Here is a 21,032-nt window from a genome sequence, read left to right on the forward strand (position 1 = left end):
GGCAACACTTTACTTATGAGCCTTGGAGGGGCTCTACCCCAGACAAGTAGGAACAGGGCTCGAAATATTTTCTTGGTCCATGCCAGGAATTGAACCTGTGATATTCTAGTAACATGGAAATTATAATACCTGCATAGTGTTGATTAGTTTACTTCTAATTACTCCTGAATAATCAATCTTCAATAACACGTTTCCAGTTTCTTAGTCAGATGCTAGACCAATATAATCACTGATTCGTTATATTATAGCTTTCAGCTATCGTCACAAATAACTTACTCCAACTTAGAATTATTATCACGGATGATAAAGTCTTTGCAACACAGAATTAATAATATATTAGCTCAAAGCAAAACAGCAAATAATTTGATTCTATATAGCTAGCAAATTCTGAATTTATAGTATTCTAGCTTGAAGCAAAACACACCAATTATCTAGTTGCTTATGAACTCCAACAATTCAAGTCTATACGTATATGAAGTTCTATTTGGAATAATAGAATATCAGCTTCCAGCAAAACAGATAAATAAACCCAGTCACTAAGAAAATTAACAATCTATCCCCTTTGTGAATATATGTCTCTGAAATCTGTCTGCCCCGAGCTATAAGCATCAATTGTACAAATGCAATTTACAAACTGCAGCTTTTCGACAAAATATAATATTTGAGGCAGTAAATTGCATATATCTTAAGTGTCTGACTTAAAATATTCAACACTTTGTCATGTGTCACAATTTCAAATCCCAAAATTTCTAAATCAAATTATTTTCATATTATCATGACAACCATCTACTAATTGCTTCAATTTTTAAAATAAATCAATAATGTACTTCACTAAGAAATATGGAAGCAACAATTGCATCACCCGTTTTCATCCACTCTTACTCTAACAGTTCCACAGCAACACAAGAATATTCAAAATTGCAGAATATGCAAATTCTTCCCAAATAGTTCCACACTGATTGCAAGACACTCGACCTATATTCACAAGCGCCAGACCCTGAAGCAGTTTGACTTGAACTAAAATCCCTCCTTAGCTCCTTATGCTTCCATAGCAGACTGATTCAGTCTTGTGGTTCCTTTGTCCCAGGTCACACAAACTAGCAGACGGTGTGGCGTAGTGATATCAGTGAATATTGTGCTAGTAGTATTGATTTTTACATAGCATTACTGTATAGAATATTGGACTCTCAGACAAGACAAGTTGCATTGAGCGTGGGAATTGGTTATAATACATGGCAAATACGTCACAGCCAGACATGATTTTATCAATGTAAAATTATATTAATTTATTTATTTATAAATATTGCACATTTTGATTTAGCATATTTGTCAAATATTCCAGAAGCTATGATGGTTTTCCATGAATAAATACCGTAATTGTCTTGGATTGTCTTCACAGCCAACTATGCAAAATGATCAGAGAATTATTGTATTTTTTAGAGTAGGCCTACTAGTACTATATACATGCTATTTAGCCTACTGTTTATGTCATTCTAGTTTGCTTTAATAAAACTGAGAATGGTTTCTGATATAATGAAAAAGCTATGCATTATAATATGCTAATATTTGCACCTACTTTAGGAAGAGTTGTGCAACTGAATGCCAAAATCAACAGTAAAATTATTGGAAATAATTCAGATGTGTTGAAATCAATACAGGTCAATACAAGATCAACCATACAACCATTAAACACAAATATTAACAGTACCAAAATCTAAATCTATTTTGCTAGACTTTAATATCTATTCAAGACTTGTATTGCAGGTATAGTAGACTGGAATGATTTTAATATTGCTCACCGAAAGATTTGTAATATAGTGGGTTGGGTTGGACGATAATAAAAATATTACAGGTAAATATTGTGATAATAATTTATCAAATATCATGATATACAGTTATACGTGTATCTTAAAGAATTTTGAATACTTAGGCAGAAAATTGTTGCTTGTTGATCATAAACTATTGTTGCTAACTTCAGTAGATGCCATGATGGATACTTAATAATGCTATTTTTACAGATGGATTTAATTCTATCAATAGAATGTCTTACACGTTAGTCAAAGTACAATATTAACAATAATACATGTATGTTAACAGAACTGTTAGGGTTCTAAAATCTACTTTTGGTATTTACATCACAGTGACAGTTGCGACTGGGGTGAATACTGTCCGACCTTGACCTTGTATCAATCGTGACCTCCGCATTGCCATTTCGACTTCGTACTGTGCACTACAGCTGCACTTGTCTTGAGGTGACGATACCGCACAGTATTATCACCAATATTGGGACATGATAATTATCATACCGCAATGATTTTGGTTGTCAAGATATACCGGTTTTTCGATATTTTTAAGTAAGTCCGATATCATTAAATCGCCTTCAGTACATCGCCCAACCCTAATAGCGGGGGACAAAGAGTGGGCCAAGTTCTTTTGTTCATGCAAAGAACTAACATTTCTTTAAATGATTCTTTTTTGCTTGGCTAGAGCGAAATCCTGAAATTCTACCAATTAGTGTCACAATTTTACTTTTAGTTTATGTATTTTTTTCATGTGATTACCTCCATTGTGATCTGGTACATGTACTGTCATGTAGTATTGGAATTGTGAATTCAAAACCTTCCCAATAGGTTTTTATCGGCAAACATGGCAAATATTTTAAATATACAAATCCAAAAAATAGCTATTCATGTGAATACTAGCGAGGTCAAATTAAATAAATGGCTTGTTTGATCGATTATTCTCAACAATACATTTGATAGAGCAAAAACAATTCTTGCACAAAAATGATTTTTTTTTGACTCAACTCTATTGGGTATTAGAGAAACTTTCACTACCATACACAGCCTCTTGATTCAATGCATGTTAAGTTTATTGATGCTAAAAATAACCATGCAATAAAAATTTATTACAACAATTCCCCTGGGCTTCACAGAAACTCTATTACCATGAATATCCCCATGATATTACAATATGTATTGATCCACTCTATCTATAATTAGATCAAAGCCTTTTACAACAATTAGGTTATCCAATCGTAATAACCCTTATATAATTACTACATTTACATTAAACCAATCAATAACTGGATAACAGATTAGCATAAACCTTTCTTGTCACTAAATATTTTATTAATGGTAACCATTAGAGTTGTTATATATGTCGATATTGAAATAAAATCTCTTTGTTGAAATAATTCACCAGAAGAAAATGTAAAGAGATTTAGTTTACAGTACCCAAGTCTCTAACTCAATATCATCCAAAGTCTTCGACGTTGAAAACACAAATTATTTGTCAATTTAAATCAACATTGATGTTGTGATCTTACCGAGAAAAGATGGGCGTTTCAGCGCCATTTTAACAAGGGACTCAAAGAACGATTCCACAAGTCATGTCAAACGGTGACCTCATATTCTTATCTGGAGAGCAGCACAATAAATACTATCGGTGTAGACTGGAATAACCAGACACTAGAGACTGTCATTCGATTGAGACTTCAGGTGTATTTCGCCAAACATAACTGATTTGAAATAAGAGTAAAAACGGAAACGATTGAATGTAAATCAGTTTATATACATTCATATTACAAATATCATATGCGTTGCAACCCATTTGTGTCCATTTCTAGTTCCCAAATATTAGCGATTTAGCTCTTTTAATATTGTGCTTGAGAATAACATGTTCCTTATTTCCATAGTTACAAGTATGCATGGGTCTTTTGTAGTAGGAGAAAAACAGAAGGATGAGAAAACACAGTAGTCTAAGCAGGCAATCTAACTCCTTGCCCAATACAAGAATGGGATTGAAACCACGACACCTGAGTTAATGACAGACCTTATGATCCAAAGAGCACAATAGACTAATTCGAAAGAAGAGTTTATTAATCTTCAAATGACCAAACCCTAAGAAATTAGTTAGAACTGAATGATTTTGAATTTTTGGACAAACAAGGTATATTTTGGTAAGACTAATCAGTATCATATTTAGAGAGAGGAATGAGGGGGTGCACATGGATATTTCTTTGTCAAATATCAATCAAAATAATGCTGTTTTGGGAATATATTATCTTCAAAAGCTGTGACAATCCTCCGCCACCCACCCACTATCTATTGAAGTATTTGAAACAATCTGTGGCCCCAGTTCATAAATTTTGCATACACCACTGTTTACGACTACAATATCAGTGTAACACATCTGTGATTTCAATAATCATGTTTGCTACAAGAGACTTGATCGACCTTATATGGATATTGATCTATCAAGTGGTCAGAATGACAGACCCAAGTCAAAGTGACATGCTAATCATTTCAGGAAATATTTCATTAGCCAATCAATAGTCACAATACAAAGTCAAATGGTCAATTACCCGCCAATCAATTTATGCAACGCTAAATTGTTATTAGGATCAAAGGTTAAACGACCAAGTCACCAATGAAATTAATGGAAGGAATAAATTAAGCGACATACAATCTTGAATTTAAATACTCAGAATAGAATGGAATGGAAAAACAAGGAGAATCCAGGAGACTTTTTCATCCATCAAATACACAAGTGTTAACACTTTATTGTGTATACTAATATTAGTCCTATGACTTTATAAGCACTGTATTCTCAAGATTCTAAACCATACTGTGTTTCTCTTCATGGGAGCATTGTCCATGTCAAATCAACATATATTGGACATGACCAAAAAATGGAATAAGGCCTTGTACATTTCAGTGGCTAGTATCACAGCTCTGCTTAATCGCTGTAAACAAATAATCACTATCTCTGTCAAGACATTCTGCATGTCCATGGCAACAAGTTGCTTTACAACACATCGATAAATGCATGTGAAGGCTCAGGTGTCTTTTGATGCATGACCGCCTTAAATACACAAGTCACATGTCTAATTACATCCAATCAATAAAGAGATAACAACAGATCTATTGATGAAGCATGGCCTGTCATTGTCAGATAGAAACCACAACATATGTTCTATTGAAATAATTGTGAATAATTGACGGCACAACACTTTCAGACATTCATTAAATGTAGTTTTCATTTCAATATAAATGAACTTTCACAACATATTTAAAATGTTGCTGCTCCTCAATTACTCAGTAGTTCAGTAATTATTTAGAAATATAATCATCAGGCCAAGAAAATTAAAAGTTATGTTACATTTAACTGGCCATCTAATCAATCCAACTTTGTAATTACAAGAAAAAATGAATTGATAATTGATTAATACATGTAAGTCTAAAACACATTAAAACAAGTTTGTGAATGTGAGGTTTACTCATACTTTAAAATCCACACAACTTTCATAACTAAAAGCATACTTTTCCATGCATTTTAAAGCTTCATGCATTTTCGACCAGAAATTTCAAAGCTCCATACCCCTTCCCATGGCATGTATATTGACTAACAGGTAAATTCTCTCCAATTATGTCACAGAATTGAATTCTCAAAACAGCTTCCACATCTGCACTGCAAAATTCTTTTAAATAATCTACATTTCTATATTGAATACATATATAAAGCAATCCATCACCTTAAAAATCAATTTTAAAAAATAAACTACTGTTAGATGACTAATTTTGTATGTTATTTTGTTAATTCTTACAATTTGTTAGAATTTACAATTATTAACATTGTTAAAAGAAACGAAAATGGCTAATTTCTCCATTCTCAATAATATATTATCCACATTATTCATTATTTATTGATAGCAATCCAAGGAGAACATTAAGAAATCTAGGAGAAATTTCAACCGAAAATGACGTGGCACACAATCCATTGAAATAATAAATATTATCTGATTACGGCAATTAGTGATAAAGTATTTGTGATAATAATATATTTTAATAAAAGGGATTAATGTTAAAATATTATTCATAAAGAAAAATCAAGGTTGTTAAAGAAAAGTAATTATATTTAAAAAAATTGATTTTAAACTAGTTTTCGTACTACGTTCAACCAACCTTTTCTTCTATTTTTTTTATCTGCTGAAAACACAAAACACACCGAAAATATGTTAAAGACTAACTCATAAAACAAATGTTAGTTAAGATTTAAACATAGGTTGCCATTTGAAGGAGAAATCCCAGACATTTTTCCATTGATGAAACTGGTTCATTCTTTATAAAAAAGCTCTTAAGAACCCTTGATTCTAGTCACAAGCAAATACCTATAAAAGTAACAACATCCCCCCCCCCCCTCACACCCAATAAGTAATAAAATTTACAGATTATTTCAGTGTTTAAATTACATTCTCAGCAAAGATTACAAACATTATCAAATAGTGACATTTAACACTTTAATTGAAAAATTTGAGGCAAGTGTTCTAAAAGAGTTACAGAATCCTTATAAACTGTTTCTGAGAACAGTTCAGAAGGATATTTCTTCTCATTTTGGTGTTTGATTTGCATACTTAAAGAGATTTATTTTATTTGCATACTTAAAGAGATTTATTTTTGAGGAAAACCAGTGGAAACTGAGACTTCTCCTTTAAAGAATCATAGCAAAAAAGAAGTAAAAAATAAATGCACAAACAAAATCAATAAGCATATCACACAAAGAAATTAAAAAGGTTCGCACATTATATAAATTAAATACAAAATCATTGTGGCTAGAATTAAAAAGCCATATGCAAATTCAAATGACATTCATGCAAATTTAGACAAATGCAACATTTGTAAATGAAATGTGTCATTTAATAAATCTACTCTAGAAATTTATGTGCTGTATTCTTTAATAATTTGTTGTGTCTATTAATTTTTCTTGAAGTGTATATGTACATTCAAAATTTAAAGGTTTTCAATTACCCATAGACAACTAAGATAAACAAATTTTATTTTTGTTGACTACTTATTTCAGAATTAGAGTTTTCATACATTATATTTTAGAAATGTGTGAGTTTGTAGGATTCAAATAGTTTGTTGATAACTGTATGTTTTAAGACATGACTGGGTTGATTTTTATAAATTAATAAGAGTATTGCTACTTCAAGAGAAAAAAAGAATTTCAAAGAGAATAAAATGATCTAAAGCCTTGAATAACCAAAACATAAAGTCACGGTAATAATATCAACACTGCATGATTAAAATCATTACCTTGGCTAATAAGTTTTTTCCCGCTGGATGTTTGGCTTGTCGACGTGGATCTACCTCCTCTTCCAGGGAAACTTGCGGAACTAACACAACCTTTTTTGGTGGTACAGGAGGCTTAGGGCCTCGTTTGGCAGGCTGCAGGCAATTAAAGAGCAAAGTTCAAAGTTTAAAGTTCACACACCATGCAAAGGAAGATGCACATGACAGCAAAGTCTGATTAAGTGATTATCAAGCCTGGTCCACTTAGCTACAATTGGTAAGGATAGGGAAAAGAGAGAAAATTGGTGTTTCAGCATCCACTCTAATCTGGTCATTTTGAGATTAACAACACTACTCCTTGTAGACTATTGTAGATGTATTAGAGCACACAACACCCCAGTTAAGGATGGGGAGAGAGAGAGAAATGGGGTTTAACGTCCACTCGACACAAACTAGGTCATTTCGGGACTAACATATGGTTTAATTTTATTTCAATAATTCACTTACGTGTAGGGGTCTTTAACAGTGGGGGGAAACCGGAGAACCCGGAGAAAACCCACGAGGTTGGACAGTTAATGATGGGACATTAGACAATAAGCTAATTGGATGTAATGGAATGAAATGTGATTTAATGTCTCATCAGTCATTTTGCAACTAGCATGTATCATTTTTCATCCTTACGGTATTTGTGTTCAATGCTAGGGAAAGAATTTTGTCTGTACAGTGTTTCTGCCCACTCCTCTCAAATTCCAACTGCCAAGGATTGTTTTACATGCACATCGGTGGACCTTGGTATTCCCTTCCATTTGAATGACTAGGCATACTTTCTCCATAGTTGCCAATACTGACAAGAGATAACCAGGTCTGAAAAGTCCTGAATGTCCTCTGGGATATGACCTCGGAACATTCTACACTAGTTGAGAGGCCATGGCCCTACTTCAGCCATATGATTTTGAATCAGTGACTGGAACAGAAACGTTAACATACGTCTGATTTGAATTAATATTTAAACACTAAAACCCTGAAAGAAATAATCTTTGATTTTCTATTATGAAAAGACCAAAGCAAAGCAAATGTTAATGTAAGACGTTTTTAAAAAGATTTTATAATTTCCAAAACTAAAAATGTAAAGGGCAAGTCTTTAAAAAAAAAAGGGTTTTGGTTTAAACAGACTTTACTGTCAATATACATACACACACAACAAAAACAAAATGCACGTAAACAAAAAAAATAAAAAACATACAAAAAAAAGCAACAAAAAGGCTAACAAACAACTGAAGAGCCTAAATGCAAATGCAGGTTATGTCATTCCCATGAAAATATGATGATCGTGAGATATCTTAGGTCAATTTAAGAATTTAGCAATGATAGTTTTCGTCAATAAAGTGGAAAGACCAATAGAATCAGCCGTCCAAATTTAGAAATAAAATGTGGTTTAATCTTCTACTTTTCTACACCAACAGGACTAAAAGACGGTCCAAATTTAGAAGTTGTGGTATATGCCACATACAAAAATTTAGTATATGCCACATACAAAAATTTAGTATATGCCACATATAAAAATTTAGTATATGCCACATATTATACATTGACTAAATATCTGGCATAAGATGTGGTATACAATATTAAATATGCCTTACTCAAAATTTAAATACCCTTTACTCCAAATACATAAAACTGAAAGGGATATACCGTGTTTTGCATTGAAACTTTTCAAATAAACTATAATATATTAAAGAAATAAAATTAATTTAATCTAATTATTAATAACAATAAACAAACATACAGAAAATGAGTTAAGATACATTGGGGGGGGGGGGGCTAATTTAATAGAGAATAATGCCAAACTAAAAAATAAACTACTTTAATTGTAAAACTGAAATTCATCAATGCACAAGAAACCGATTCAATATGAGAAAGGTTTAGAGCTGTACCTGGGATATATTGCCAGACAATTTCTAACTCTATGATATCCTAAGTTTGTAGGAAATAACGAGAAAAGGTACACTGTAAAGTGAAAAATTACAAAATTTAACCAGTCGCAATTAATTTCTAAAATCATAAAATATAATGCCTCTCCAAGCGCCAGGTAGAAGTTAAGTTGTGCGCAAAATAACACAAAATAAGTGGGTAGTTCCACAAATACATCTGTATTATAATAAAAAAAATAACACCCCTTAAAACAATAACATAATGACTGATGAAAGGCTAATCAATGTCATTTAAAAGTGGGCAATGTTGTAATTATCTGACATTTAATCTATTTCTTTACTTTAGAAAGAGGTGCGGCAGCTTGTATTAATTTCAATATGCATTTGTCAACCACCTTCAGACTGCATGGATACATTCTTATTTCAATTCAACCTCAGGATAATCATAAGTATTAAGTTAAAATTCTTCTGGCAATATAGACTGTTAAATATGACAGACACTGTTAGTATTGTAGAGTTCTAGTATGCAATGGAATAGGACTTAATGTCCCATTAACATATGCCATTCTGTGACTAACATACTTTTTGTCCTAAACTATGGTACTTGCAATGTGAGAGAGGAGAATTTTGTTGTTTTCAAATTCAAACTATCTATGAATCATTCAGTTATTGATCTCATCTTTATTTATTTTGGAAATTTGACAATCCTAGTAACTAGATTTAGAGACTCTCAGGGGGCAGGGGAAATTAACAAAATCCCATTTCACATTACAAAGAATTGGAAAATATTCACCAAATCTTGAACCAGTATCTCTTTGATTACAGACGATCAAAAACCTATTTATTCATTTTGGTCTATATGACTAACTCTTACATTTTACCTGTAGATTTGTTTTATTGAATAAAGTTATGTTGACCTGTTTTGTACTGTCACTAATGTCACCACACAGGTAACATGAAGTATGTGGATATTGGCATATTGTACAAGAATTAATGTAATATTAATAATGGAATACTTGATTGCGACATCCAGACATTTCAAATTTACAGCAATCAAATGGTGAGGAGTTCTGTCATAGTTCAACTAGTACCATTAAATCCAGACATAATCAAACATGGCATTTTTCTGCTGTGGAGAATGGTGGAGATGACTTCATAGTAGGTTCATGTTTTATCCTTGGAATTACCTGTTTTTACTCAACTGTTGGAGTAAATAACTAAATATGAAAAGATATAGTTTACTATGTACTTACAACAGGAGGTTTAGATGTAGGTAATTCAGGCACTTGTTGTTCAATCACAGCTGTCTATAACAGATATCATATATCAACAACTTTAATACATATTTCTTATACTTTAAATATCATTAATATCAATCAATACTTATTACCATATTAAACTTATAACTATATAAATGTCATTTACAGCGGTCACTATAATTGTTGATTTTACTATTCTATTATTCAAATTTTGGGATTGTGTTTTGGTGCATTTTCAGATTCTTGAAATTGTGTCTCTCCAAAAATCAATATTTTTCATGTTATTTGATAGTGTTTCAATAATGTTTTATTTCATTGGATGATCGAATTCCATTAGCCTTAATTGATATTGGATAACAAACAGTCCTGAGAAACTGTGTGTGTGAGCATTTGCTCATTATCAATATGAGGAAAGAGAAATGAGGTTGAACTTGCACTCAACAGGTTGCATTACTTTCAAAAAGCGCTAATATTTTGTCTAGTGTAAACTTACATGTATTCTGAGCTTATGTATTACCTACTACAAGTCACAGAAATCTACTTGAAATCATTTAATAATTACAGTTTTTACCTGTTTAGGACTTTCTGGGCCACGTATTTGAGCATGTTCACGCTGTAAAACTTCCCGTTGAGCATTAGCTTCATCAACTAATTCTGACGGAAGTCTTTTAGCCGCTTCTTCACGTTCCTTCTTTAATCTTTCCTGTTAAAATAAACAGATATAAATACCAGTTTTATATTAATTAATATTTCTAATCAATAATACACTTAAAACTTACTATACATCCAAATAGATCACTGGTTGATGTATTGGTGATTGGAAAAGTTTTGCTTATTTATTGGCTGTACACAAGTACCAACACAACATAATGATAAAATGAAAGCGAATGAGAAATGGCTTTTAAATTAAGAAAACACCCAGGTTTTTTCGATTTGCATTTGTTTTGTCCAATCCAAAACATTACTAAAAACATCACTCTGCTTCATCCAAAAACATTTCTTTATAGGGCGTGTTCAGTAATGTACAGAATATGATTAGATAAGTCTAAAACAACCTACCAATCAAAACTTGCCACACAAAAAATTACGCGAAACTATGATTATCATGACATTTGATTATCTATTGTCTAATCAAGGTCAAAGAAGCCAGAAAACTTTTCTTAAGCAGGTCTTTAAAACTACAGACATAAAATAGAAGCTACAGAAGTAGAATGTGTTATGTAGTAAGATAGAGAATAAACTTTATAGAGCATGGTATATTTGCTAAGAAAACAGTTATCTAAATAGAGTAGCAAGTCATCCGTTATTCACAAAGTTATAGCTTGAATTAGTACTTTTTAGATGCTATCTTTTTTTTCTTATTCACTAGCAATCTAACTGAAGCTTTTAAATATTAGAAAAAAATATATGTACATTGTGTGACCTCATGTCTTTCAAAAAGATGAAATCCATTCTCGTTTACTAGCAATCTAATTGAAGCTTTTAAATATTATAAAACAGCTATGTACGGTATATATTTCAATGTTAACTTTACAGGAATAACATTTCAAACTTTCCATTTTGCACACTGTGATTTGAATTTTCACATATATTTTCTGATTCCGTATTTTGTTTTTTCATACAATTTATTTGTAATCTATCTGAAACCTTTACATATTTTATTTAATTTGAATTTTTAATGCATGAACATTTTCTGTTGCTATTGCTTCACATTCTCTAGCAATCTAATCAAGCTTTTCACATTACCAGAGACCTACATGTACATGCTAATTTTCATCTTTTTACAATCTATAGTAAATAAAACTCCAACAAGAGTTATGAAGGATTAGAAATTAGCAGAAGATATTAAGCAATACTATATTCAGTAATGAAAGCTGAACATTATTATGGCAGTCCGATAGAGAAAGCCGTTTTCTATATTACATGTATATTATTCATGAAGATATATAGTTATATGCATTGCTGGGTGTTTTATTTACCAATTTATCAAAATCTTCTTTCTCCCAGTGAGCCGTTTCATGTAACATTTCAACTTCCTAAAATGACATCATTCGTAAAAACTCAAGTGGTAAAAGACAGCTCAGAAAAAACAATATTGTAAACTCAGTTATAAAAACCCAAGTTTATAGTTGCAAACTCATATCAAAATCATATAATATGTAAAAACGGAAGTTCTAAAACTCAAGTCATTAAAACTCAAGATGGCAGAGTTGTAAAAATTAAAATTACAAAATCAGGTTTCAAAAGCTCAGTTCCTAAAAACAGATCAATTTCAAAAGCTCAGGTCCAACGCGAGTTTCAAAACCTCAAGCATTGATAACACAAGTTTTCAATACAGATAGAAACAAGCAGTTCTTTTATGTTATGAGAGAATTTATAAAACATTAAAACAACCCATGAAGTAATTACCAGAAATGTTTTTAATCTAACAAGCTGCTAGAACTTAAACAAAACATATACTGGTAGTCAGATAACTTAAAGTTGCATTATGTAACTAAGCGCTAAATCTGACTATTGCAGATCTTTTTTCTGTCTTCAAAACTTTTTATTTTAACATTTATTCACATGACAAGCCCGAAAATCAACTCTCTAGACCACCGGATGAATGAAATTTAAATGGATTTGCTCATATGCGAGATTAAAATTTAATGATAAAATGGTAATCAAGACTTAGTCGCGCTTGCCAAGTACCGTTGCTACGATAATAAATGACCTGCGATATATCTTTGCCCAAAATAAAGTAATTTGAATGAAATTTTCAATATATTTTTTTTCATTATCTATTTTCAACTATTACAGCAAGAACGGCCAGCCCTTGCTCGAAATCTTAGATTACACATCTTTTATGGAAACTGATAAAATATAATTTTCAAATTTGATCAAGAACCATAACTCTTAACAGTAATTACTGGAAATCATTGAACATCAATAAGCTTCTTTGTCTCATGAACATAAGACACTGTGTACAAATCAGATTGTAAGTTTGGCCTCTAAGGCATCCTTGGAATTATTTCATAGCATCCGACTAATAATAATATCCAGTAGCATAATAATATAGAAATCTTAGAACACCCATCCCACCCACAAGGTAAATAACACACCTACAAGTAATTAATTATAGCAAACTTGATAAGTGAAATTTACAAAACTAAAGTGAAATCAGTGCATTTTGCTCATTTAATTTGATGAAAAATTCGGAGAGTGAAATTTCAAGCTAAAATTGAAATCTGCGTTTTATAGTTTGAGTGAATGGCTTAACAGACAGGTACATTTAATTTGTGAAAAAAACAAAACCTAGAACTTGTTTTCAAACTTACTTTTTTCACAACGGCTGTATCTGTATCTTCACGATCTATACTCGATACTGATCCCTGTCGCGAGGATGCAAAAAAGCCTACGGGACTTCCTGGAGAAGATAACTCTGACGTACTAGCTGTAGGATCAAAGCCATCACAAACCATAATACTCATTTTCTCTCCAACACTACGTAACGCTCTCACAGCCTCTTGATGAGTAGCTCCTAACAGACTCTGACCATTCACCTAATGAAGAAAGTGAGATATATAAAAGTGATGGCTGAAGATTACATTAATGTGGAAATTACAAGGCCAGGTATTACCTAATAAGGAAATCAATTTGCATATCATCAAAAGTATGAAAATAACGAGAAATGATTATAGTATTAGGTTACAATGAATTCATTTTGGATCCAGACACATCTATGCAGTTAGACCCAAAAATAACTATTGATGTTTGCAAATATCAGATCCTTTCCAGTTTATAATGAACAAAACTCTCACAAAACCATAATAAAACATACCTCTAATATTCTCTGACCTATAATTAACCTATTATCTCTAGCAACAGCACCATCTTCATTTATCTATCAACAAATAAATAAAAGCCATTAATTGAAAGGAAATATTCCTATCTCATTTAAAAATCATGGTCCTTATCAATCAGTCAAAATCTATTGACTTTAGATTTTTACAAAGAAGTCTCCTGATCAACAAAATATATAAAACATTTATACCTGAATAAAACCATTCCAATGGTGGATAACCATTATGAGCAATGATTTGATAAAAAAAGAGTCTTGGTTAAATTATAAATCAGCACGTCTAACAAGCTGCTCACAGCTTACTCACAATGCTTATTTTGATTTCTATGTTTTGTTATGCCATTTGTGCATAAATTATCACAATAAATAGTCCTGAGATGGTAACAAAATACTTACTCTAGATATAAATATACCCTCATCGTTTTTATCCATGGGATTCGCGGAGTAATTTTTTATACCACCTTTTATACTCATGCCTAATTTTTCACCCGGTAATTTATTCACAACCAATTCCTAATTTAAAAAATTTAAAATATGAACATCAATTAATTATTATATTTTGAGCAAAATTTGAGCTATTGTTCGCTGAGTCTATAGATTTGAGTCTATAGATTTGAAAACTCATATTTTATTTGTTGAGAATGGGGTCATTTGGAATTCTATGCTCATATCTAACAAGAGCACTGCTGACGCTGCAATATACGTCCACATTCCTGCGTTGATTGATATGGTACTTTTTAAAATGAAGAGAATGAAATATGAAATGGTTGCAATGATTGTAATATGACAAGAGGCAAAGAAAGCTAACAAAAAAGTGGGTGACACCGTCCCAGGGTTTCGGGGCATGCACCAAAATAAATAGTTGTTGTCTTTACGGTATAAGGAATAAATATGCAAAGTTCCAAGATGATCCATTCAGAATCGCAGCCTTTAGACGATAAACACAAAAATTGGACGTGGCTCTGCCCCTGAGGGTTGGATATGGAACAATATAAATAGGTACCACCCTGTTATTGAAATGATTAATATGCTGAATTTGAACAAAATCTGTTAATTATTGCAACCTGTAGAATATTTACAGACAAAAAATTAACAAAAAGTAGGTGTTGTACAACACAAATGACAGACGCAAGTGAAAGACTGCCATTTTGAATCAAAAGATTCTACATCACTTTTGGGGTTCACTAAAGGGATCTACATGTAAATTTAAAAGAAACGATGCCAACAGAATGAAATCTGGAAATGGAAAGAATCTAGTTTCGTTTTAATGAAACCTTTGAAAGTAGCTCTCATTTATCATTAATGGTCTTGGATTTTATTTCTCATTTAAAAGAATGTTACCTTTAATCCCTGTGGTGGGGGATCATGTCTAACTTTTAATCGTATTTGATGTGTTGGTGCGATTAAAGCCATCACAGCTTCTTGATGTGTAGCACTTGTAACATCCATACCATTAACCTGAATAAATATAATACATGATTGTTATTGGCAAAAACGGCAGATAAACTTTGTGATTAAATAGATTGGGGTTTAAAGTTAAGTCAACACAATAATACAGAAATTTTGAGAGAAACATATTCTTATCTACATTTCAATTGTTACATGTACAGTGTAGAATGCTAGACAGGGTGTGGTGTGGGAGTTAACCCTAACCCTGTGACTACCGATTCCATAAACATTTGACAGCCTCTACACTGGGTTCTTTGGACCATGACGTGGATAAAATTCGAACATCTGTTGGGGATTCTAAATAAGTGGAAACTTTCCCTTTATGCTCAACTGAAAAGTACTTACAGTTAAAATTCTGTCCCCTATCTTTAAATGTGTTTTACACGCTGCCCCATCTTTAACTATCTAAAATAGACAGAAAGAAAAGTCATGTTTAAAGTTTTAAGGAAAACACAACCTGGCCACATATTGTCAAAGATAAGTATCATATCAATATATGGATTTTTAGATGTGTTAAAAAACACTAAAGGATTTTATTTTTAAATTTGCTTTGAAAATAAAAACCTATTCAAGAGTTTCCTTACCTTAGAAACAAAAATACCGGGTTCATCCGCTCCAAACGGGTGACTTGAGTGATCACTACCACCTACTATACTTAATCCTAACGGTCCACCAGCTTTATTTATAATAATCTCCTGTAACCATAACAACCAATTTATACACTTTATCATTAATTTCAAAAATACAGTTTGGGAATGAACTGCCATATCTATCAATGTCTTTTACTCAGTCAATCAAGGCCACATTTATAGCATTGAGTTCAAAAACTGCAGCTTGAACATTTCAAAAAGTTTACCCACCCTCAAAATTATGTTTTTAAAAAAGCAAGAACAGTTTCTATTTGACTGATTCATATCATTATAAACATGTACAGGGAGATTTTAAGTTAAATTAAACATTATAATTTCATGAATACTTCATTTTTGTTTTAATTTATTTGAAAAAATTGCAAAATTCAAAAATATAAGGCTACCAAAGAAATTTTATGCTGTGTACTGTTTCAATTTTAAATTTGGCCCTGGGGTCAGTGATGGTTTGGAAACACAGTAAAATTAAGATTCTTGCTAACAGAGCTAGACTAGCCATCATAGTATGAAATACATGTTAAAGCAACGTCACTGATTGTAGATATATGAATGATTGTGAATGTATTTATTTATTTGAATTTGTATAATAGTCATTATTTACTAAACTACTACATGTACATGCGAGTGAGGGATAGATTAAATGCTTGCCTGTAGATCAGTAGCCAGTAGATTTTTTTTTAGGTTAGCTTTAATCTTAATGTTATGATTACCCTGATGGCTATTAATGAATCTCAGGTAAAGTAAATAACATATAATTCTGTAAGGTAAACAATAATATATCCTAAAGTTTGAAAGCTTTGCTGAATCCTGCAGAAATACAAAACAATACTTGTTGATGATGTATCTGTGTGATGAATAAAAAACTGCCTCGAATGTGGCATCCTTTTATGACAAAATATTATTCATTCTTTAACACCGTATGTTATTTCGAAGCTTCGAGTATAAAATAAATGGTGTTTAACCTTGGACACACAAACTTAACTGAAATTTACAATAGCAATGAAAGATTACCTCTTGTGCATGTGATGAAGTAGACAAAGATGATGGGGATGATGTTGTTGTTGTAGTTTCTAAAGATGACGGTAAAACAATATGATTACTATCACGATTCACTAAATTCATTGTTTGTCTTTCTAAAACAAGAGTTCTCTCCCCTGCACTGATTTCTTTATCACCTGTAACACTTCCCCCCACACTACTACTCCCCCCAATAGTTAATCGCGGAGAATCACTAACAGATACATTGTTTTTAATCACACTATATGTTGAATTGTTATTCACAGATATTTTCGGAGAAATGTTTTCCTTATTATCCATTATTGATGGCGCCACTGTTGACGGGCCTCTAAATGTCACTGTTGCTGGAGCTTGAATTGTGGGCGATTTTCCTGGATAAACAAATCGCGGAGGTTGGATTGCAGACGGTGGTGTAGACCAATCAGAAGAGAGAGATTTTGGACTGACTTTCGGAGAAAAGGAGGGGGCAGTAACAGTCGCTGAAGGTGATGCTTGGATCGTGGGTGCTTTTTGGTTAATATGAGCATATCCTGGACTCGGCTTTTGCGTGGCTTCAAAACTTCTGTTCGGGCTACCGGTAGACAATGCTGGTGATTGAGTGACTGTAAATGTGGCACCCTCTGTCCCCGGAGATACTTTATTCCAATCTATCCTCGGATGAGGTTTTTGAAGTTTTTCGTTGGGCGACATGTTGGCCTGTTGTTCCTTTGTAACAAGATTTTCACGATAAACTACTAACTCCACCTGTTGTTCGGATCCAGATAACAGCGCCACAGCTTGATCGTGACGAGCATCTGTCATATCTACTCCATTTATCTGGAAAACATGAAGAATAGTTAAGAGAGATAAACATACACAGAAAAGTTGTGCATTAACAAAAGTTGTCATATTCCTGGAGTCAAAGTGGTACTGTTCAAAACATGTATTACTTTTACAAAAGTGTACACAGACATGCCCTGCTAATGTCATTGTATCTTTCAATCAAATTCCTGATTCAAATATGCACTACAAGGCTTTCAAATTTTAAACAGAAATTTCTAATGGAAACTGTATATTCAAATCAAAGCATTGATGAAAATTAGGCTATGACTATTAGGGTAGTTGGTATTACATGTACATTAGTTTGTGTAGTACTGTCTTCCTGCATTTTGTAGGGGGTTGGATGGCTGAATGGTTAGCGTGCGCACGCTGTATCATAAAGTCTGTCATTGAGTCGACTGGCGTGGTTTTGAATCCCCGGTTGTACGTGACAAGGAGTAGGGTCGCCTGTCCAACCTCGTGGGTTTCCTCCCACTGCTAAAGACCCCTATGCGCAAGCGAATTATTGAAATAAAATTAAAGCATATGTTAGTCCCGAAATGACCTAGTTTGTGTCGAGTGGACGTAAAACCCCATTTCTTTCTCTCCTGCATTTTGTAGCATATTAAAGTATTACTAGTAAACTATCAGCAATTATTGGCTCACATTGAGTTTTTTTTTATATACAAAATAAATATGCCCCAAAAAGTTATTTTTGGATGCACTCTCTAAACCCTGATTCTTTTGAACCTCTAGCAAACTACAATATTGTAAAAGTTTAATCTCTAATTGGAATATCGGACCAAAAATGGTTCAGTTTCATTCAGTATTTACAAGATAATGAACTAAATATTTGCAATATTCATCATTCTCTGCAGACGATATAACCATAACAACACCACCTATAAGTGTTGGGTAAAATCTCATAGTGGGCTTTTTATAATCTAATTGAATCAAGGTCGGGGGATTAATAATCAATTGGAGTCTGTGTGGATCACAACATTATGTTTTTACTCACCGATATAATTCTATCACCAACCATTAGTTTTCCCTGCCGATGAGCTGGACCATTCTCGGTTATTCTTGATACATAAATAGCCTGAAATATACACAAAAATATATAATCTCCTATTAATAATGAACTGATTACCTAAAATTAATAAATAATCCCATCCAACTGTCACATCAATTCTTTACAATTAAAATCAAAATCAATTCTTGAAGTAAAATTATATATTATACATTAAATATATAAAATAAGGCTACAGGTGGTCTTGATAAAATAATCACAAATTGTCTGTTTTGATTGTAACAAATACTGGTCTAGATAAACTAGTGTTCATTAACAGTACATTCCTATTTGGGATATCAAACTGGATTATCAAGGGTACATGCAGTCTTGATTGCTCTATCCTAATTTGCCTCCACCTCAACTGCAATGAACAATGGCTTAGGCAAAATAAGTGATAATGGCGTATATAAGAATTCTGAATCCATCATAAGATGTACATGTACATAAATGTTTGTATGACCTTTGAGTACTGAATACGCTAATTTGTCTAAACCAATTGTCACTGTTGGCAATACACAACACACCCCTTCCCTCTCACATATTGCAATTAATTATCATAGAATAATTCAGTAGTACATGAAATAGACAATATTTTCTTCAGCAAACTTCAGGGAGGCAGTCATATAGTTAATGTCTTGTCAATCATTCACAATACTACATGCAATGTTAATTTACAAATTAACACAATCAGTTACATATAATATATTATACAACTTCAAAGTCACTGTCATGTTATTTATAGTGTGATCGTATTATTTATCTTTGTGTTTATATTAATGTGATCACATTGTTTATCATCATGCTTATCTCAGTGTGATCATATTGTTTATCTTCATGTTTATATTAGTGTGATCATTTTGTTTATCTTCATGCTTATGTTAGTGTATCATATTTTTTGTGCATTTTCAGATTTCAAGCCCAAAGCCAATCTCAACTCAAAAGTCTTAACAGATATATCATAGCCAATGGAAAAATATCATTGTAATACTCTTTGTCTTCAGATTTAAAATCAGATCCAAAACTATCCATTTTGATAATCACTGAATCAGTAAAGAGGTTACAAAAATATATAGATACATACAACAGACTGGGAATAAATCTATTATTAGTATTAAAGGATCACAAGATGATAGATAGTGTCAAGATAATACAGCTTCACTGGCCACTGGCTTTAATCTGATATCTATTAAAGCTGCACTTTTCAGGACTAAGTGGCAATTATAGACTTTCAGAATGTAATTAAATTTGATTAAGAAAATCAATCAATCCTAATTTTAATTATGCCCATCTGCAATCCACATTACTATCTACTTGTGGTCCCTGAGGAGAATATAGTCATGTTATATAAATTACATTACAACCCCATTCCACATACCATACGTTCTGAGCATATTTAGTGGATCATTGGCTGACCACTGGCCAATCCTCAGTTTGGGACTGAATCCAAACTAAGCTTTCTCTATACACATCCGAAACAAAACATTTTTGCACCGACTGGGTTAATGTGCCGAAAAACACGTGGTCCACAGAAGTTAGTCTGATGGTGTGAAAAGAACGTGGTATGTAAAATGTGGTCGTACCATTCAACATTTATAGATACAGTATTTTATAGATTATGGAAAATAAACTGAGAAAGTGGAAATGCATATTTAGTATTCCTAATCCGATTGCATGAATACTATTTCAACAATATCAACAGCCTTTCCTCTCCTATATTTATAATCTGTCAAATTGGAAAATACATTAAACACATGCTATAAATAAAATCGTTTAAGGTTAAAACAAACTTTTAAACTATATTTGTACCAATATGACAATATCAAATTGATATTGGTTAAAACTTGCATTCATTACATATCAGTCACACCATTGAATATATACTGTATAAATACACGATGCACCATACGACATTCAAAACAACCCTGATGATCTAGCATCAACACAT

The 21,032-nt window shown here is 32.3% G+C and overlaps 1 protein-coding gene across 26 annotated transcripts in view; it reads right to left on the reverse strand.

Moving 5' to 3' along the window:
• LOC126808607 (protein scribble homolog) overlaps positions 1-21,032 on the reverse strand; it is a 71,358-nt gene that overhangs the window by 20,952 nt on the left and 29,374 nt on the right. For 15 of the 26 annotated variants that reach the window (XM_056103099.1, XM_050533433.2, XM_050533450.2 and 12 more), the window contains 13 exons: positions 19,034-19,114; positions 17,212-18,033; positions 16,138-16,248; positions 15,899-15,958; positions 15,446-15,562; positions 14,501-14,617; positions 14,084-14,146; positions 13,581-13,805; positions 12,243-12,299; positions 10,835-10,966; positions 10,258-10,311; positions 7,098-7,229; positions 5,967-5,990 (listed from right to left, as the gene is read on the reverse strand). In XM_056103099.1, coding sequence (XP_055959074.1) covers positions 5,967-5,990; positions 7,098-7,229; positions 10,258-10,311; positions 10,835-10,966; positions 12,243-12,299; positions 13,581-13,805; positions 14,084-14,146; positions 14,501-14,617; positions 15,446-15,562; positions 15,899-15,958; positions 16,138-16,248; positions 17,212-18,033; positions 19,034-19,114 — 1,995 coding nt within the window. The remainder of the gene's footprint in view (positions 1-5,966; positions 5,991-7,097; positions 7,230-10,257; positions 10,312-10,834; positions 10,967-12,242; positions 12,300-13,580; positions 13,806-14,083; positions 14,147-14,500; positions 14,618-15,445; positions 15,563-15,898; positions 15,959-16,137; positions 16,249-17,211; positions 18,034-19,033; positions 19,115-21,032) is intronic. The other 11 variants (XM_050533442.2, XM_050533440.2, XM_050533437.2 and 8 more) reach the window with 4 other exon arrangements.

Source organism: Patella vulgata, chromosome 1 (assembly GCF_932274485.2).
Source record: "Patella vulgata chromosome 1, xgPatVulg1.2, whole genome shotgun sequence".
NCBI classification, from domain to species: domain Eukaryota; kingdom Metazoa; phylum Mollusca; class Gastropoda; family Patellidae; genus Patella; species Patella vulgata.